Genomic DNA, 19948 nt, shown 5'->3' on the forward strand with positions numbered 1-19948 from the left:
TTGTAGTAGCTCTCAAAAACAAAGATATTTCCCTTCAACTTGTTCACATGCTGCACGCACGCGCACACACACACCATTCTCACAAGCCTTCTGCCCTTGGTCATCTGGGGATCGCTACCTACACCAGGTTGTCTTCGTTTAAGCTTTACCCAGCGACCACTCGTCCTGAAGATTTGGGACCAAGTGGGATAGACCTAGGGCGCCTTAATAAATCTAAGGTGATACCAGAGAGCCCAACATAGTGGCACACTGACATTCCGGCCCTTAGGAGGTGGAAAAGGCAAACACCAGGGGTTCAAGGTCATCCTCAGCTCCAGCGCTCCAGCGCCAGGGCAGCATAGGCTCCATAAAACCCAACCTGAATCTGGTGATAATTAGAAAGCAGCGTGCAGGATGACAGACAACGCCAGAGAGGTAGGTGACCACAGGGCAGGGCGGGGCAAGGACAGTAAGAGGCAACCACGCGTGAAACCACCGGGCTAGCACACAATGGGCCTCGGAGGGCAGAGCGTGCGCGCGGCGCTCCGGGGGCTGGCTGCCGCACCACGTGGGCCGCAGAGCGCGCCGGGGCCAGCAGCGGGCCCCGTCGGCCCAAGGCCGGGCGCGGCGGCGCGCGCATGCGTGCGTGCGATTTGCGATCAGGCAGCGCGGCGGACAGCCCCGGTAGCGGGGCGGGAGGGGGGAGGAGGAGTTATATTGCGGGGTCCTTCCTCGCTGGCCCGCTGGTTCCTCAAGGAGCGGAGACGGCAAATGGCGGACTTCGATACCTACGACGATCGGGCCTACAGCAGCTTCGGCGGCGGTAGAGGGTGAGGCGGGAGGGGCGCGGTTTGGCGGGCTGGCGGCTCGGCCGGGCGGAGTGCCGGGAGGTTCGAAGGGGACGGCCTTGCCGCGCTCACTCGAGACGGGCGGCGGGAAGCGGCCTGACCAGGCCCGAGGAGAGGCCTGGAAATGGCGCGCTCCGAGAGCGGCTGGCGACGGTTAGGCTGCTGGGCTCTTGCTTGCTCGCGGCGCACATCCGTCCCTCGGCTCCGCGCTGGCCTCAGCGCGGCACATTGCGGGGCCCCGGTCCGAAAGTTAGACCACAGCGACGCCGGAGGGTTTCCTGGGGAAACCAGCACCCGCGTCCAGCTTTATCCCCAGCGCGCACCAGGCTGGGCTGCAGCACGGAAGCAGGCAGCGGCGGCCTGCCCCTCTCCAGGGTCCCCGCTGCCTGGCGGGGTCCCTGGGTCGCTTCTACGTGAGGCCGCGAGAGGGGCGATTTCCCTTCCGATTCGCGTCTGGATCCTGGGACCGTCGGATCCACCGAGGGAGGCAGGGAGCGCGGACCTCAACCAAAACAAATCCACCGTAGTGGGGAGTGTGCGTGTCTCTTTCTCTCTGCCTCCCTGGCGTTTAGAATGCCTTGTTGACAGATACTACGTGTCTGCCGGCGGAAATTGTTGATTTCTTCCTAGTTTCTTCCCTGACCTGGAGAATCGCTTTCGCTTCGTTCTGATTTTGGTCAGATACAGATAACATACTTTACAACCAATCCTCCCACCTCCCCAAATCCTTTACTGATGACTAGAAAGCTCCTGGTGCATAATTCCAAAACAACCAGCACCCAGATATTTTGTTCGTTTTTACATAAGATGTTATCAGCTGGGGTTGTGGTTCAGTCATAGAGCGATTGTCTAGCATGTCTTGGGTTCAGTCTCCTGCCAAACAATAGAAATAAGCGTCAACCACTTGCTTTAAAAAAAAAAAAAAAAAAACGCCGCTTATAGGAGTTTTATGGGACAGTCATTTTAATCGTCTTGTTTATTTGTCAAGGACACACTTGGCCTTTATCCTTTTTACAGAAAAGGTGACTTGCCAGGAGAATGTCACAGTAGTTCTACTGAGGTGTTAGGTTTCCCAAGTGGCTGCCCCCAAAGTGTCTTTTGTTAGATGGAGAATGATCACCTTTAAATACCCGGGGGTTTGAAAATGAGTCACCGTCTCGTTTGGCTGCAGTAGTGTACCGGGCACTATTCATGCTTCCATAGGGAAGAAGTTGGGGGTAAGGTGCAGCCACACATTTTATTTGCTAATAAAAATACAAATAGATGTTGGATGAAATGTTAACATGAATGCCCTTGGGGGTAGCTTTCTAGGTATCGGATTTGTACTAACCGATGTCCTGTTGAAATTTTTTTTTTTTTTAAATAGATAGGGTCTCCGTGTGTATGTAATTCTGGCCAACTCGGAACATACCGGGAAGATCAGGTGAACTCATCCCACCTCTGCCTTCCCAGTGGTGAAATTAGAGGCAGGAGCCATCTTGCTCAGTTTGGGTTGGGTTGTTATTTTTCTCTACTAGTTTGAAAAAAGTAAATGTGCCTGGGGTTCTTTTTTCCTACCCAGACCCTTGTACTGTAGAGGTTGAGGCAGGAGAAACCCAAGTTTAAGACACAGCCCAGTGAGAGTTTATCTCAGAGGGGAAGAAAACTGCCTTTGAATAAATGTCCCAACCTTTGGTGATGGTGGAAAGGTCACTAGATTTAGCGTATGCCACAGTTTAGACCCTTGAATAATTTTAAAACATTAGGAAGTAAACAAATTCAAATCTCTCAAGATGCAACTCATTTGAAATACTTACTGGGAGATGAAAATGTTAGCCACTTGCCCAGATGTTCTCTCAAAGCTAATTTGAGATAGTTAACACTCTTAAAGCATCCCTTAGAGCTGTTTTGAAAGCCCTTTTACTTCTCAACACCTCTTTGAACTGAAATTTTCAAGCTGGCTCTGTTTTGTTTCTCTTTTGGGGATAGTCTCTCACTATGTAGGTAGCCCTGGCTGCCCTTGAAAAACAGACCTGCCTGCCTCTGTGTTTAAGCACTGGATTTAAAGGCCTGCACCACCATACCAGGCGTTTCAGCTGGCTTCCTGTTCACATGGAAGTATTTCTCTCATTTCTTTTTTGTATTTATTTGCTCATTTATTGATAGGAGTGTTTTGCCTCCATGTGTCTCCTTTCCTGGTGTCCAAAGAGGCGTGTCTGGGATGGGTTGCTAGCCACCCTGTAGGTGCTTTGGTAGAACAGCTCTTGGTAAGAGCTGGGCCATCTCAGTTTCTATATAATCCTGCCTGTCTCGGAACTTGCTGTGTACACCAGGCTGGGGACTCAGAGATCCTCCTGCCCCTGCCTCCCGTGCACTCCCCCTTTTCTGTTCTGTTTTAGGTAGGGTCTCTTGTAGCCTAGGTTGTGGCATACTTGCTAGGTAGAGTGAGTTAACGCTCTTCTGTCTCTGCCGTTTCGGTGCTCTGATTACAGGTAGGTCTCATCACACCCAGGCTCCCAGTTCTTTTCCTTTTTTCTTTTGTGCATGAGGGGATGCTTGATTTTTGTTTTTTTGAGACGGGGTTTCTCTGGAGCCCAAGGCAGGAGATTGTCACTGGAGTCTATTTATGTCTTACAGAAGAACAGGTCCGCTTTTGCTGACTTGTTTTGGGTAGATTTTTTTGTTGTGTTTTGTAGTCTTGTTCCCTCTCCTCACCACTCAGCTGAGTACTGAGCCAGGGTCTGTTCTCCACTCTCTGAATCAGAAATTTACAGTATGGTCTTAGAGGTGACTAGATATCTCTGATTGATCCTTTAATTGCTGTATTAGTAAAGTTGTCTTTATGCTGTGCAGTACTTAAACCCTATAGGTGCCTCATGTTGTGCTTAAACATTTGTGTGAGGTACTTTAACCTGGTCCAGAACATAGGGGCAATAGCTACGGCCTGAGCCTGGCTCTCACAGTTACATGCTTCCAGAAGCTTTTATTAAGGTCTCAGGTCAGTCTCATTTGTGTGGCCCAGTTGGCCTCAGACTCAGCAGTACTCGAGCTCTGTTCTCCTGAGTTCTGGGACTCTGGTCATGCACCTCTTTGGGGGGACCCAAGCCTGCTTTGTAAATGCTGTGGTCCTGCATTGTCAGGAAGTGAGGACTAAAGAGCGTGGCTTTCTCCTCAGGCTTACCCATGTGCATGCATATCCATCCTCAGCCTGGGACAAGGGCCAGGAACTGCATTGTTCTCAAGCAAATCAAAACACAATTCCAAGTCCTCATGAATTGGTTGTGCTAACTCTTACATGACTTTGTTTTTGCAGCTTTTTGTTTTGTTTTGAGACAGCATTTTTAGCCCTGGCTGTCCTGAAGAGCACTAAGATTAAAGGTGGACACCACTACACCCAGATGTTTGATTGGTTTTGTTCTATGGCTCCCTGGCTAGCCTGGAAACCAATGTGTAGACAGAGCTAGCCAGAAACTTACCTCTTGCTCTTCAGTACCATCATGCCTCCAGGAATCAGCCCCACTCCTAAATTGTCCTTCAGGGATTCCTGTTTTGGTTTGGGTTTTTAATTTTATGTATGTGGGTATTTTGCCAAGTGCGTGTCTGTGCATCATGTGTGTACCTACAGAGAGGCCAGAAAGAAGGTACCAGATCCTTTAGAACTGAAATTACAGACAAACGTGGTTGCTTGGAATCAAACCCAGGTCCTCTGGAAGAAGTACTCATAACCTTCTGAGCTCTCCAGCCCAGAGTTTATGGTTGTTCTGTTGGTCATTGACCATATAAAATACAAGTACTGGTTTTACATTTTATTTTTTAATTTAATGCATGAGTGCTGCTGCATATACATCCATCCACATACCAGGAGAGAGCGTCAGATCCCCTATGGAGAGTTTTGAGCCACCATTTGGTTGCTGGGAATTGAACTCAGGATCTCTGGAAGAACAGCCAGTGAGTGCTCTTAATGCCTGAGCCATCTCTCCAGCTTTGGTTTTACATTTGAAACATTTTTGTAACATTTTACTTTTGCAACAAAGGCTTCTGGGTGCTTAATTAAAAGCCACCAAGCAGGAGAATTAGGTGGGAACTAATCTCAGTCACAGGGCTGAGATTGTTAAGATGTGCCTACTAGGAACTGTTGAAAGTACACATTGAAGTGTTCCTGAGCTTGGTGTGGTGACATGAGCTGTCTGTCTCGGCTATGTTGGATTCTGAAGTAAAAGGGTGACATTAGACTCTGGCTTCAAAACAAACAATAAGTACTAGTGAAAAAAAAAAACAAAACAACGTAATTTCTTGGCTGGCCATGGTGGAATATGTCTTTACACCTAGCACTTGGCGGGGCAGAGGCAGGTGGATATCTTAAGTTTGAAGCCAGCCTGGTCTCCAGGACAGCTTTGACTTTCATGAGACAGGATCTCATTCTGTAGCCATGGCTAGCTTGAATCTTCATATGTAAACCAGACAGACAGGCCTCAATTCACAGAGACTTCTTGGCTCTGCCTTCCAAGTGCCTCTACTCAATTGATTTTATGCGTTAGGAATGATTTGTCTGCATGTGCATGTACCTGGTGTGTCAGAGATGAGAAGAAAGTGTCCAGTTCCCTGGAAGCCCATTCTGCTAGCTGTGGATGCTGAAAATGGAGCCCGGGTTCTCTGCAAGAGCAGCAAATGCTCTTAGCCAGCTGCTCCATCACCGGCCTTGGTTTTCCTTATAATGAGTGTAATTATCAGTGACATAAATGAGGACTTACAAATAACTGATAAGGAATTTGTGTGGGGGGGTAGGGGTGCAGCTCATTTGGGAGTGTGCACCTGGTATGTGTGAAGGTTCCATCCCCAGCACCAGGTAAATCCCTTGCTGGGTATGTCTAATCCCAGCCTGGGGAAGCAGCAGAAGCTCAAGGGCCTCTGCACAGAGCTAATAGCTTGAAGCCAGCCTAGATACTTGGGCCTGTCTCAGAAACAGCAAACAAGAAAGCCACAGGCACCGGTGCTCTCATCATCTCTGCACATTTCTCAAGGAGTGACACCTGAGGAAGGACATCCAGGGGTTGTCCCCAGGCCTCTGGGTGCTAGCCTTACCCTGTAGCAGTCAGAACACTCCTGTCCTGTAAGTTGAATGGATTCTTCCCAGGGTGTTACTGTAGAACATTTATTTGGTTGGTTTTTGTTTTGAGACAGGGTTTCTCTCTGTAGCCCTGCCCGCCCTAAAACTCACTATGTAGATCAGACAGGCCTCAAATTCACAGGGATCCTGCCTCTGCCTCCCTAGTGCCTGGATTAAAGGTTTGAGCCACCAGCTCAGATGCATTTGAGATTTTGGAATTTAGTGACATTGTGTTATTGGAAATGTTGATATGTTTCCATATACAATGCCCTCAAATACATAACATATCTGAAATCAGCCTAGTAGCAGGTTCCAACCCTTCAACAGTGGGAAGTGGTCCTACTCTTGTTGACAGACACGGCTCTTCTTTCTCCCCCCCCCCCCTTAAAATGAGTCTGAGACTGGTATGTAATGTGACCTAAGCATGAGCATGAACTTGAACTTCTGATCACCCTGCTTCAAGCTCGAGCACTTTGATTACAGGAGTGTGCCATAGGCCTGGCTGCCTCTCCATCCCCCCAACCCTCCCGCTGCATGGTGGAGTGGGCATTATCCAGTTTGGGTACTGTCTAGGTTTGTGCAAAACACAGCTCAGGATGAGTGTCGACTGTAAGGTGGTAAATGTCAAATGTCGTGGCTCATCAGAGCCTGCACAGGGCTGGCAAGAGGCTTGTCTTTAAGGAAAGGCAGAGAAGAAAGGTGGGAGTTGTGTGTGTTGGTTTCTGTGGCAGGGCGTTCCTGTGTAGCCCTGGCTGGGATAAAAGGTGGGCACCCACACACCCAGTTTTTTTGTTTTTTGAGTTAGGGTTTCTCTTTGTAGCCTTGGCTGTCATCCAGGCTGGCCTCATAGAGATCCATCTACCTGCCTCTGTGAGTGCCACCACCATGTGGCTTAACACACCCAGCCTTAAGTTTGTGAGTGTGGTTTATATGAAACACCAAGAAGAGTAAATGAAGACTTGGGCAAAGGAGACTGTTGAGATAAAGGAACTCACTGTATAGACCCAGCTGTTCTCAACACAGAAATCTGAACTCCCATCTGCCTGTCTCTGCCTCCTCCCTTGGTGCTGGGAATAACAGGATGCCAGCACACGTGGCATATTTATTTTCAGAGACTGGGTCTCCATATTTGCCTACCTGGCCTAAGAATTGGTATATAACCAAGGATGACCTTGAACTCCTGATGCCCCGACACTCCCTCCTGTGTGCCTTTAATACTAAGGTTACAGGCATGGTGGAGCCTCTGAATTTGTCCATACTGCACAAATACTCTACTGTTGACGTGCGCACACATCCTCTTTTTAACTTTGAGGTATTTTGTTTTGTTGAGACAGTCTTGGTGGGGCTGGCCTCATTTGAAATTCCCACCTCCTGTATCTGTGACTGGGATCACAGGCCTGTGCCACCAGGCCACTTGGGCCAATTTGATTTTCTGCTTAATTTACTTGACTATATCCAGCCCCTACCAATCCCTCCTTCTTTCATTGGTTTCTCTGGATGTGTGTGGTACTCAGGGCAGCATCCATGGCCTCAAGCTTGCTAGACAGGCTCTTCACTGAGTGCTGAACCTGATTGGTTTCTTCTGTAGTCATTCCTCCTCTGGTCTGCTTGAAGCCTCCATATCTTTGCTAGCCATCTTTAGAGTCTGCTTTCCTGGTCTGCCTGCAAAATTAAGCTCAGGTTCCTGATGTTGTCGAGGATTTCTGACTCGGTGGCGTGTTTTCCAGATTCCTGCTAGAGGGCGAATGTGGGGCTTGGCCTTCTAGACCCTTGTTCTGACCTCCAGACAGTCCACCATTTGATTGATTGGGGTGGAAAGTTTGACAGCCTAAAGGATTTGGGTCACACTTGGCAGCTGAGGGTTAGGTTTCCTGAATTATCATTGCTACTTTTTTGTTTGTTTGTTTGTTTTTTCGACACAGGGTTTCTCTGTGTAGTCCTGGATGTCCTGGAACTCACTCTGTAGACCAGGCTAGCCTCGAACTCAGAAATCCGCCTGCCTCTGCCTCCCAAGTTCTGGGATTAAAGGCGTGTGCCACCACCGCCCGGCTTACTGCTACTTTGAAGCATCCCCTTTGTGTCATAGATCACTAGGTTGTTCCTAGTCAGCCCCTAGCTTATTGAACAGAGCTGTGGCTTGGTGATGGTGTGTGATAGAGCCTGGGAGCTTGTGGATGTCCGACCTGGCTTGAGCTTGTGGGGGGTTGGGGGGGCTAGGCGCTGTGCTTTGTCTACTTGACTCCTAGTTTCTGTCCTTCCCTGTTGTCCCAAGTGTCTGGCTCAGATCATAACCTCAGATGTGGCAGCCAAATCTTGAGTGCTCTGAGATTGTTATTAAATTTTATATGGCACTTGGTATTTATGAAGTGGTTTATAGTCAATTAAATTCATTTATGAAGCTGATATTTCAAGCATTTATAAAGTAACAGGCAAAATGGAAGCATGATGTGTGTCGTCATCCAGGCTGGGAAGGTTGGCCAGCCTGGACTTCATACAGGAAAACACACACTGATGTTCAGAGAAGTGGTTGGCAGAAGTCCTGCTCTAGACAGGGTTTTACCATGTAGCCCTGGCCCTACTAAGGAAGTACTTATGAGTGGTTAGCAGTGCTACCTCTGAGCAGGGTGCTGACTTCCATCATCTGTGGGCGCCTTACCCCTGGGCGTGGTCTTGTTCCCACACAGGTATTCGCTGTTACTAAACCTTACTCATCATACCTGTGTACTCATGAGCCCACGTTTCCAGAAGTAAGCAGTGCTTAAAGTCACACAGTATTGGGAACATTGTGGTAAGAGCCTCCACCATCTTGCCCTGGTGTGGGTGAGTCACATCCGTGTGTCTAGCATATTGCTGCGTGTGCCACCCACACAGAGTCACAGCTAGGTGAGCCTCCTGACAGGTTATTAGAAGGTCAGTCAGAATAGTAAGGGTCAGTAGTGTGTGGTAAGGTGTCCTGCCGTTGGCACTGTCACAACATTGGCTGCAGGAGTGCTTTACCTAAAGGGTCAGTAAATAGCAGTTGTCAGATACTCCATCCTAAAGTGGCTTACTGGAAATACTCAGGGTGCTTTGGGAGATGGGAGCATGAGAGTTGTGGTGATGGGTTGACTCAACAGAGCCGTCACACACACAAGTCCTCAGAAGCCTGTCCTGCTGCTACGTCAGGCTGCAGGACTTCCTTTTGGGGAGTGAATTTGGGTGTGTGTTTTTGAGATGGAATCATACTTGTAAATATGATTTGATCCTACTTTATGTCTCAAGGACAAGGACTGGGATTATAGGCATGCACCACCCACCAGCTTTGTTAGGACAGTCTGTCTATCTGTGTGTGTGTCTGTCTCTCTCTCTTTCTCTGTTCTTTGCTTTTTTTTTTTTTTTTTTTGACAAGGTTTCTCTGTTTAGCCCTGGCTGTCTTGGCACCTTCTTTGTAGACCAGGCTGTCCTGGAACTCAGCTCTGCCTGTCTCTGCTCCCCAAGTACTGCAACTAAAGGTATATACATGCCACCATGCCCAGCGTTTGGTAAGGCATTCTATGGGTTGTTAATTGAAATGACTGATGTGGATTAACCACAGCATCTAGAGAGATGGCTTGGAGATGTCGAACATGTGACGAGAAAGGATCTGGTCTGCTTCCCAGCACCCACATGTCCGCACCTTCAATTCCAGGGATCCAATGCCCTCTTGACTGCTGTTACCGTGTGTGTGGTACTTACATGTACCTGCAGGCAAAACATTCATTTGCAAACATTTATGTCTACAATAAAAGCAAAAACCAGATGGGAATGACCGCGTATGTCTTTAGTTCCTACACCAGGAAGGCAGAGGCAGGAGGATCTCTGAGTTTGAGATCATCTTAGTCTATATAATATGTTCCAGGACAGCCAGGGCTATGTAGAGAGACCTTGTCTGAAAAAATAAATGAGGTTTTTTAAACAGCAAAAAATAAAGTTTCGGTGGTCCCCTCTAAAAAGATTTTCTACATTTCTTCTGGCTAGTCTATTTGGGTTTTTTGTTTTGTGACTGGATGGCTGGCCTCCAAATCACTTTATAGCTGAGGATGGCGTTGCTCCTGCTGTGACCTCCTGGTTACTGGCATATGCCACTATCTATGCCTTGCTCTCTTTTGGGTTCATTTGTGTGCATGTTAGGTCAGAAGTCACTGTCAGGTTTCTTCCTCAGTTGTTTCCAACTTATCCTCGAGATAGGTTCTCACTGAACCTGGAACTTACTATTGATTTAGGCTGAATGGCCAGTAAATCCCGGAGATGCAAACGCGGGTCCTCGTGCATACATGGCAAGTGCTGTACCTAGACCGAGCCATTTAGCTCATCTCCTCCCACCCAGAGGCAGGGTCTTATGGAGCTTAGGCAAGTCTTGAACTCTTGATCCTCTTGTCTTCATCCTCCTGAGTGGTTCCATATTTTTTGTGTGATTATGTATGGAGGGCATTGACCTAGGATTTATTTACTACATAGCATTGCAGATACAGATTCCAGCCCAGCAAGGGAGCTATCTTCATAGGCTATGTGATGGGTTTGAACTATCTTGTGCAGTGTTTATATGGCTATTTCTGTCACCAGAATCAGTCACTTTTTGCTGGGCAGACAGTGAGACAGAGGACAGATTGTTGGGTTACCCTTATGGGTCAGGAGCCTTAAACTCTTCTGTATCTTTCCTTTTAGGTCCCGAGGCAGTGCTGGTGGCCATGGGTCCCGAAGCCAGAAGGAGCTACCCACAGAGCCCCCTTACACAGCTTACGTAGGAAATCTCCCTTTTAACACAGTTCAGGGTGACATAGATGCTATCTTTAAGGATCTCAGCATACGGAGTGTGCGGCTAGTCAGAGACAAAGACACAGACAAATTTAAAGGTAAGCTTGTATTTATTGTGGGTAGGTGTGGAAGGTTAGGTGGGGAGGCATACAAATGAATTAGTTGAGTGAGCCAAAAGCTGACTGTCCTGTGTTAGCCTGCTCCACAAGCAGAAATCAACTCTGTTCTGAGGATCCCTTGGGGAAAAACAATGTTTTGCACTTGGCGTGGTTCTTAGTGGGATATGTGTATGGTTTGCCTGCGCAGCTCTCATGCAGTGTCCCTGTAGGTGGAGGAGCCGCTTGGGAAAGGAAGGTGATAAAGCTGAGGACCTTTTTTCTAAACAAAACCAAAACAACAAAAATCCATGTGTTTGTACACCTCTGAAAATACCTTTTTTTTTTAAAGTAAATTTATGCTGTATGTGTGTGAATGTTGTGTGTCCATGCATGCTTGCTTGTATGGGAGCAATGTGTGAGCCCATTAGGCCGCCTGGATCTGGAGTTACAGATAGACAGACAGTTGTGAGCTACCATATGGGTGCTGAGAATTGAATCCTAGTCCTCTGCAAGGGAAGTGCTCCTAACTAGTGAGCCATCTCTGCAGTTCTGAAAATAACTTTTTTATAAAAAGAGTTCTTCCTCACTGTGTTACTTTTATTGGTAGCTTCCTGGTAATTGTTATAAAATCAGAGAGTAACCTCAGTGGTGCCAGGTTCCCTTTGGAAGCTGCCTGTTTGGGAAGGTTAGTTCATTTCACATACAGCTGCTGCCTACACAGTGTTGTCTGAATGGGCCAAGGATGGGAAGGTAGATAAGAGAGAATCCTGCCTCCCAGACCCGAGTGCATGGTCCAGGGTTCATTCAACTCACTCTGTGCCTTCAAGAGAAGTTCAGAGTGGAAGCCAAGCCAGGAGCAAGAAGTACATGAATGCAGCTTTACGTAGGCTTTGCTTCAGCCCCTGCAGCTGGGCATGGTGTATAACTGGGTAGTAAACACAGGTGTCAGGGAATCCCAGGCAGCTTGCTAACAAGCATTGGCAAACCAAATTTGCATAAGGCTTATGGGTTTAACCTAGCTTCAGACTACATCAGTGTGGGATGCCTTGGGGTCTGTATCTTGGATTATTTTGTTGAGTTTTAGCTTTAGAGGGTGAGTACATAGCTGTGCTGTCATTGCCTCCTTGAACTTGGAACTCACTCTCGGAATCCATGGAGGGAAGGAAACTCCCCTCCCTCAGCCAGCCACAGGTTAGAATCGGAGGCTCTGTACTCCACCTCCAGCACTGCAAAGGGGAAATCAGTACATATAAGAAGGAAGGAGTGTCAGTGCCCATTGGGTTAGCATTTTCTACCTGATGGAATGTAACTGACAACTTGGAATGTGGCTTAGCTGCTGAAGTGCTTGCCCAGCATGGCCACAGCTCTGGGTTCTACCCCTAGCATTACATAAACCAGGCCCGCTGGTATATGCCTACAATTCCAGCACTTGAGAGATGGAGGCGGCAGGATCAGAAGTTCTGCTTATCCTTAGTTACTTAGCAAGTTTGAGGGCCAACCTGGGTTACATTAGACTTCATTGGGGTTAGTTAGAGGGTACACTAGCATATTCTGGGATCTACTGTCACCCAAATGGGACACTACCAGCTGTGGTGCCTAGTGATGCTAATGAGATTCCAGCAGGCCTAGAGTCCAGCATGTATGTACGAGGTGGCTTCTGTTTTCTTCCAGGGTTCTGCTATGTAGAATTTGATGAGGTGGATTCCCTGAAGGAGGCTCTGACTTACGACGGTGCAGTAAGTACCCTCAGCTTCCCTTACCCACGCCGCAGCCCGAGGTCTGTGTTCCTGTTGATACATAGACTGACTGTCTTCTTGTCTTCAGCTCTTGGGTGACCGGTCACTTCGTGTGGACATTGCAGAAGGCAGAAAACAAGATAAAGGTGGCTTTGGATTCAGGAAAGGCGGACCTGATGACAGAGGTGATTAGCTGTTTTAAAACTTGCTGTGTGCGCACACTGCGTGCTAGCCCTGTGCATCATTTACTGAGCACTGGCTCAGAGCCCTGATAGGTCCTTGAGAGCTTAGGTTTTGTCCTATTGCTGAAGTGGCTTAGGTTTCTATTGTTGTAATGAAACACTATGACTAAAAGCAGCTTGGAAGAAAGGGTTTATTTGACTTAAATAACTTCACATTACTGTTCACCATTGAAGGAAGTCTTGGCAGGAACCTGGAGATGAGAGCTGATACAGAGGCCATGGAGGGGTGCTGCTTACTAGCTTGCTCCTCATGGCTTGCTCAGCCTGCTTTCTAATAGAACCCAGGACCACTGACTAGCCGGGGATGGCCCCACCCACATTAATCACTAATTAAGAAAATGCCCTACAGCCCAGTCTTACAGAGGCATTTTTATAATTGAGGTTCGCTCCTCTCGTGACTCTGGCTTGTATTGAGTTGACATCAAAGTGTCCAGCACATACAAAAACATGGCCTTGTCCTAGATAGGGTTCTCTTGCTGTGACTAAAAGCATCTTGAGGAAGAAAGCGTTTATTTGGCTGCAATCCATCATCTAGGGAAGCCGAGGCAGGATCTGAAGCAGAGCACGTTGGGAATGCTGCTCCCTGCCATGCTGTTTGCTTCCTTATACCACCCAGGCTCACTGCCCACAGGCGGCACTACCCACTGTTTTCTGGGCCCTCCCATGTCATTAATCAAGAAAATGTCCCCTTAGACATGCTCACAGGGGACATGTCAGTCAGGCCAGTTTCTCAATTGAGGTTCCCCTTTGTTAAACGATTAAGGTTGTGTCGTGATGAAGAAGAGTGATGAGCACAGACCTCAACTTTATCTCTTTGTGTGTGTGTATCCTCAGGAATGGGTGGCTCTCGAGAATCTAGAGGTGGATGGGATTCCCGGGATGACTTCAACTCTGGTATCAGTATTTCACATTCCACTCTTCCCTCGTTCCCTTGTTTCTCAGGAGTGTTCAACCTAGACAGGCTCCTAATTCCTTCCACCAGCGAGACTCCAAAAGGTCTCCAGGCATACACTAAGCCTCAGGACTGGGTAGAGAGGCCAGGCCCCTCCTCCTGCTCTCCCCTGAGCCTGTTGCTGGGGCTATAGCCAGGACAACTCTTGTGTTTCATTTGTGCAACAAAAAGAATTAGCAGTGTTCTCTAGAAGTAACACAGCATAGAGGCTCCAGAGCTGCCCACGAAGCCTCAGTGATGCGGGTCCAGGTGGCCAGTATTTCTCTTGAAGGGCCTGGGGCTCTGGTTCCGACACTTCAGGCTAGAGAGGCTCCACTTTAGCATCCCTTCCTCAGCCGACCCAGGTTGCTCAAAGGATATCTGCATCAGCAGGGATGAGAGGCACAGGAGACTAATGCAGAGTCCTGTAGCAGTCGGAAATGAAAGTACAGTAGCATGCAGTGAGACTGGAGTTTTATGTAGAAGCTGGCCTCTGATTGAAATGTGCAGTATGTGTCTCAGAGCCAGCCCAGGCAAGGAAGCAGCTCCTGGGGTGGTGGGGCCTCAAGTTCTGGAAATAGCTAATTAATTCTGGGGCCAAAGCCTTCCTGAGTTGCCTTGTTTCAGCCAAGAATGCAGAGAGTGGAGCCCTTGCCTTACCACCTTTGGGTCCCAGGGTCAGCTGCCAGGGGTATTGCCTTCTAAAACTCATGTGTGGATTGGTTTTAAGTATTTTAAGTATTCTAAAGGAATAATAATGGCTTTTTTTTTTTTAATAAAAGGAAATACAAAGAAGAAAGTAGTTGAAAATGTCCCAGTGGAGTATAGGAATAGGTAGCTCCCGCAGCAGCTCATGTGGGGAAAGGTCCTGAGTCCTACACCACACAGACCTACCATAAACAACAGCCAGTGTGCGAACCTTGACTTTGTAAAGAAAAATTGGGGTTTTCATGGTGTGCTTTCTAGAAGTCCATGAATGAGCTTGTCTCTGCCTGCATAGCCTTCCCGTTGTGCTTAGGGGTTTAGGTGTGAGAGTGTTTCTCTGCCATGTATCTGTGTTATATGCTTGGCTCCCTCAAGTGTCAGAGGGCTTCTTAGATGACCTATAAGCTATAATGCCGGTGCTCGGGACTGAGGTGGAAGCTCAAGTGCAGTCACTCTGAGTCACATAGTAGGGCCCTGACCTAAAACAACTCGGAAAGTCGGAAGCTAGAAGAAAGGGAATCTCTGCTTTGCAAAGGGAATTCAAATAAAGGATGCAGATGTCTGAATGAATTCTTGGGCCCTGTCTGTGCTACTCTGGTGTTGTGTTGTGTTTTGTTTAGACATGTTTAGCCCACCATGTGTCCTTTGCTTGCCTGGAACACATTATAGCTCAGGCTGGCCCCAAACACAGTTCATCTTCCTCCTGAGCACTGAGATTAAAGACATTTGCCACCTCCCCTCTCCACACAAGCCTCTGTGTGTGTGTATATGTGTGTGTCGGGTGACAGTTTTCAGAGGAAGTGCCCGTCCAGTATGGGAAGCGGGCATTATAGTCAGGTTGGCAAGCTTGGCAGCAAGCACCTTTCCTTGCTGAGCCAACTGTTGGTTTATTTTTGACACCAGGTCTCATTGGCCAGAGCTTAACTGGCTGGCCAGCGAGCTCTAGAGACCCACTGTCTCCTGTCTCCCCATTGGTGAGATTATAAGCTCATGACACCACATATGAATTGTCCCTGGAGCTGGAAGTGACGACCTGGTGTGTGGTGTGGGCACTGGGAGCTGAACTCAAGTCCTGAGAGTAGCAGGCTCTTATGAATGGGTGGATGGAAGCCTAGATCATCTTCAGCCTGGCCACCAACACCATTTTGTTTTCTTGTTTTTAATGGAGGCTTCCTATGAGATCTTGGCTGGCCTCAAACCTGGCAGCAGTCCTGCCTCTGAGAAAAGCCGCCTGTTGGCTCAAAATTCAGCATCTCTTGAATAAGCTGCAGTTTATACTGTGGGTACAGGGTACCTAAACTCTTGGGCACACAGTGATACTGTGTGGTCCACACTGCAACAAAGACAAGTGGGATGGAGTAGTTGCCGTGAATCCCCAGTGAGAGGCTGGGCAGGGCTTAACAACAGAATGCTTCTTCGGCACAAGGCCTGAGCTCCATTCCCAAATGTGCTGTCACCCAGCAAGTGCACAGGTTTTGTACACTTTAATTTTGAAAAAGATTCCAGATACTAGACAAACATTACATTGAAAAATCAATTCGTACAACATTGTGTGTCTCTGTTGATGTGACAGTGTAAACAGTTTTTGACTCAGTGTTTTTTTTTCCTAGGCTACAGGGATGACTTCTTAGGGGGTAGGGGGGGCAGTCGCCCTGGGGACCGGCGAGCAGGCCCTCCAATGGGGAGTCGCTTTAGAGATGGCCCTCCTCTGCGTGGCTCCAACATGGACTTCAGAGAACCCACAGAAGGTACGGCAGCATCCTTGCAGCTCACTGTCTACTCCCTTTAGACCTTGCCCTGCATTGACCTTGATCTGAATAGATCAGCAGTCATCACATTTTAAGTGAATTTTGCAATTAGATAGGTCTTACCATAATGGCCCATAATCTTGGCACTTGGAGAGAGGTGGGTAAAGGCAGGAGGATCCAGAGTTCTGTGTTACACTCAGCTACATAACAAGTTTGAGGCCAGCCTGGGCTAAATGAAGCCCTGTCACAAAGGCATGGAGCCCATTTTATATAACCCATGTTATTTTCTGTCTTCCAGAGGAACGAGCACAGAGACCGCGGCTGCAGCTTAAACCTCGGACAGTGGCAACACCCCTCAATCAAGTAGCCAACCCCAACTCAGCCATCTTTGGGGGAGCCAGGCCCAGAGAGGAAGTGGTTCAGAAGGAGCAAGAATGAGCTTAGGTTGGGAGGGAGTGGGGCATGGGGGAGCTGGAGCAAGACCACAGCCTGGTGGCAGCCGGTCGCCCTGCAGGCCCCATTCCCGCCTGGCACTGTCCTCCTTACAGCGGAAACACAGAGCTTGTGAGTGCATGTCAGCTGTTAACAAGTGGTTTCTAGTACATTCTTGGCTTTGCTATATCTATCTAGTGCCTGTTTTGTGCTTTCTTTGTTTTCTTTCTCTCCTCTCTCACTCCTGGCCTCCCTGCTCCTTCCCACGTGGTATGGATGTCGGTCACGTGTGGAAGGTGGGCTGAGGTGCTTCATCCTTTGCTTTCGTTCTTTCCTTTACACGCCCTGGCCACACTCTGGGTGTGCTGTCCTCTGCTTTCTCTCAGAGCTTCTCTCCAACTTGCATGTCGAGTTCTGTGTTGCTGTGGCTTCTGGGAAAGAGCTGGAGCCACTAGCTAGGTGGCTGGTGGTGACTTGTTGGTATCCAGCTGGGATGAGCATGCAGAATTGGAGGCACCTTGCTTTAATAGAAGGAAACTGCCTGCTGGTCCTGAGAGGCTGCTGTGTGGGGGTCTCTCACCTGCCCCAGCAGCCTGTTCAGGCATAACAGGCTCCTGTCAGACAGTGAGGCCAGAATGGTGCAGGGGAATCTGGACATTCTGCACTGGTGGCGACCTGGGTGCCAGTGGCCACGTGGCTTTGTTCCTGCTCGCTCTTAAGACCAAGTGGAAGCTCATTATTCCCTGCTCTTCCTGGGCCGTGGAGGCCCCTTGGGGGTGCAGCCCGCTGCAGCTCAATCCGCTTCCTGCAGCTGAGGCCTGTGGGAAGCAGGGGTGGTGCTGGAGCTGCAGCGGGCAGCTGGGCTTCACTGAGTCTGTGCTCTCTCCCTTGTGTGAGGCTGCTCCCTACTGTAGCTCAAGGCCTAGAGTCTGGCACTTTCCTCTGATCGGTTGCACAGCTGTTGAGACCCTCAGTACCTAGGTGTCTAGAAACCTCTAGGCTTGCTGCTTCCTCTGTGGGGCAGACCCCTGCTCCCACAGACAGTGTTGAGCACTCACTTGAGAGAGAGCAAGGGGATCAATCAGGCTTTGCTTTTAGCTTGAACAGCTGTGTGTGAACAAATGAAAAAGGATTTGGCACCAAGTCTCCGTCTGTTCTAATTGGAGCAGGTAGGGGTCAGCCAGCCACTAGAGCCTGGGGCAAGGGGGCTGAGAGGTGCGCAGCTTGCTCGTTAGCTAGCAGCTTCCTGCCAGCCTATACCTTGGCTTGGGATTGTCTTTGTCGCAAGGTCTCGGCAATTTACAGAACTCTCACTCCTTCCCTCGCCTGCCATCTTCTCTGCTTCTGAGATAAGAACCATTTGTGTAACACCAATACCTAACTTAAGACAGACATGCATTGCGTGGTTGTAATCAGAGCTGATGCTGTCAGACGATCTAATCCATCTCCAATGCGGAAAAGACAGAACAGGCACGTCCATCCACACTGCTGGGCGCCCAGCTGACTCTGTAAGAATGGAATTCCAAACACTTAACACATTCAGTTCTATGACAGAAAGTGAGTCTATGGATATGGTATTTTGTGAATGATCTTTTAAATAAAAGAGAACCTTACATAACACTTACTGCTTGTCTTTCTGGCCACTTGTGAAGTTGTGTTTTGAACTTTGGGAGTGCTGCTGAGAAGCATTTAGAAGTAGTTTCGGTGGCATGTTGACCATTCAGATGGTCAGACCATGGTCCTGCTATGCGAACACTATGCCAGTGGGTTGTACTCTGGTGTGTTACACGGCCTAGTTTGCAGAAGTTGATTCTTGGAACCTCTAAAGAAGAAAGTGGAGCTTGGCTAGTTATCTCAGCACTTACAGGACCAGTGTCTACTGCGGGAGCACCTCCAGCATCCATGGAAAACATGGTGCATACCCATAATCCCAGCACCTGGGAGATCGATGGAGACAGAAGGTCTACAGCCAGTCTAGCTAGATGTCTGAGCTCTGGTAAGAGGGCCTTTGAGGGGCTAAGGGTAGTTCAGTAGTTGAGGGTACCAGAGAACCCGGATTCGATTCCCAGCACCCACGTGCAGCTCACAAGCATCTGTAGCTCCTGTCCAGGAGGGCTAGTACCCTCATCCGTGCCTGTGAGTGCAGGTAGAGCACCCTTATATGTAACATGGTTGTGTGCTGGGCATACGGCACACCTTCAGTCCCAACACACAGGAGGCAAACAGGCAGAGCTCTCGAGTTCAAGACTAGTGTGGCCTACATAGTGGTACCACCCCTCTAAAATGCAGTAGAGGCTTACTGTTAGTTTACTACCTCTGTGGCCCTAGCAGAATGGCCAAATGGAAAGGATCTTTTTCCATGTTCAGACTATGCACATCGATGATGGAGAGAAGTTCAGACAATTGGTTCCTGGTTTCTCTCCTTTTGTGGGATTTTATTTTTTGTTTTGTCTTGTTTGGTCCTGGAGATTGAACAGAAACATGAAAACACTATAACTCGGCCACATGCCAACCTCTGTGGTGTTCTTAAGACTGACTTCACAGAAAACTGCATCCTGAAATGTTCTTCGAGATTCATTCTGTTAAGCTAGATTGTGTCTCCAGAGTCTGAGAATTGGTGACTTTGGGGCAGGATTTTTCTTTGTGTTATGTGGATGCCCATGGTGGCTAGAAGATGTTGGGTATCCTAGAGCTGACTTTGTGTGTTTCGTGTGTGTGTGTACACATATGAACGCACACCACATGCACTCGGGGCTAGCAAAGGCTGAAGGAAGGAGCTGGAGTCAAGAGTTGTGATGTGCTTGGGATCAAACCCAAGTCCTCTGCAAGAGCAGCCAGTGCTCTACTTTGTTGAGCCGTCTCTGACCCTAAGACCTCGTGTACTTGAGCTTACTGTCCGATAAGCGTATATGCACCATGTGTGTGCTTTGCCCGTGGAGTACTCAGAAGAAGCCATTTCATCTCCCAGAGTTGGAGTTAACAGCTGGTTGTGGGTACTAGGATTTGAACCCCGGATCGTCTTCAAGAGCAGCAGCTGTTTCATGAAGGTGACCCACGAAATTGAAGACAGAACAGTGAGATGGCTTAGGTAAGGACACTTGCTGCATGCCTGACAGCCTGAGTTCAATCCCCAGAAAGAAATGGACTTTCACAAGTTTCTCACAAGGAAAATAAAGGTTTTTTTTTTAAAACTCCAGCCAACTGAGTCCTTGCTAAATCTAAATTTGCTGCATCCTTGGCTCTCAAACATCAGATAACTCAAAGGCAGATGCTTGCTGTGATAGATAGCTGTGGTATTCTGTTGGACCCTAGTTAGTCTGGATTCCCTGGGAGATGCAGTAAGTGGTTAGCAGAGCAGTGGCTATCCCAG

The 19948-nt window shown here is 48.5% G+C and overlaps 1 protein-coding gene across 2 annotated transcripts; it reads left to right on the plus strand.

Moving 5' to 3' along the window:
- Nucleotides 1-706: 706 nt before the first annotated feature.
- Eif4h (eukaryotic translation initiation factor 4H) lies at nt 707-18198 on the plus strand. Of its 2 annotated transcripts, XM_028766174.1 has the most exons (7): nt 707-809; nt 10597-10784; nt 12456-12520; nt 12609-12705; nt 13597-13656; nt 16009-16146; nt 16445-18198. In XM_028766174.1, exons 1-7 carry the CDS (start codon nt 751-753, stop codon nt 16582-16584), a joined length of 747 nt encoding a protein of 248 aa, XP_028622007.1. In that variant the 5' UTR covers nt 707-750; the 3' UTR covers nt 16585-18198. The 2 variants fall into 2 exon arrangements, with proteins under 2 accessions (XP_028622007.1, XP_028622009.1); XM_028766176.1 differs by lacking the exon at nt 13597-13656.
- The last annotated feature ends 1750 nt before the right edge of the window (nt 18199-19948 follow it).

This window comes from Grammomys surdaster, unplaced genomic scaffold (genome assembly GCF_004785775.1).
Source record: "Grammomys surdaster isolate TR1022 unplaced genomic scaffold, NIH_TR_1.0 166, whole genome shotgun sequence".
Taxonomy (NCBI): domain Eukaryota; kingdom Metazoa; phylum Chordata; class Mammalia; order Rodentia; family Muridae; genus Grammomys; species Grammomys surdaster.

Coding starts and splice junctions, on each gene's coding strand:
- Eif4h (XM_028766174.1), top strand. CDS start 751: ATGGCGGACTTCGATACCTACGACGATCGGGCCTACAGCAGCTTCGGC. Junction 13,657..16,008: donor CCGGGATGACTTCAACTCTG/GTATCAGTATTT, acceptor TTTTTTTCCTAG/GCTACAGGGATGACTTCTTA. Junction 16,147..16,444: donor CTTCAGAGAACCCACAGAAG/GTACGGCAGCAT, acceptor TCTGTCTTCCAG/AGGAACGAGCACAGAGACCG.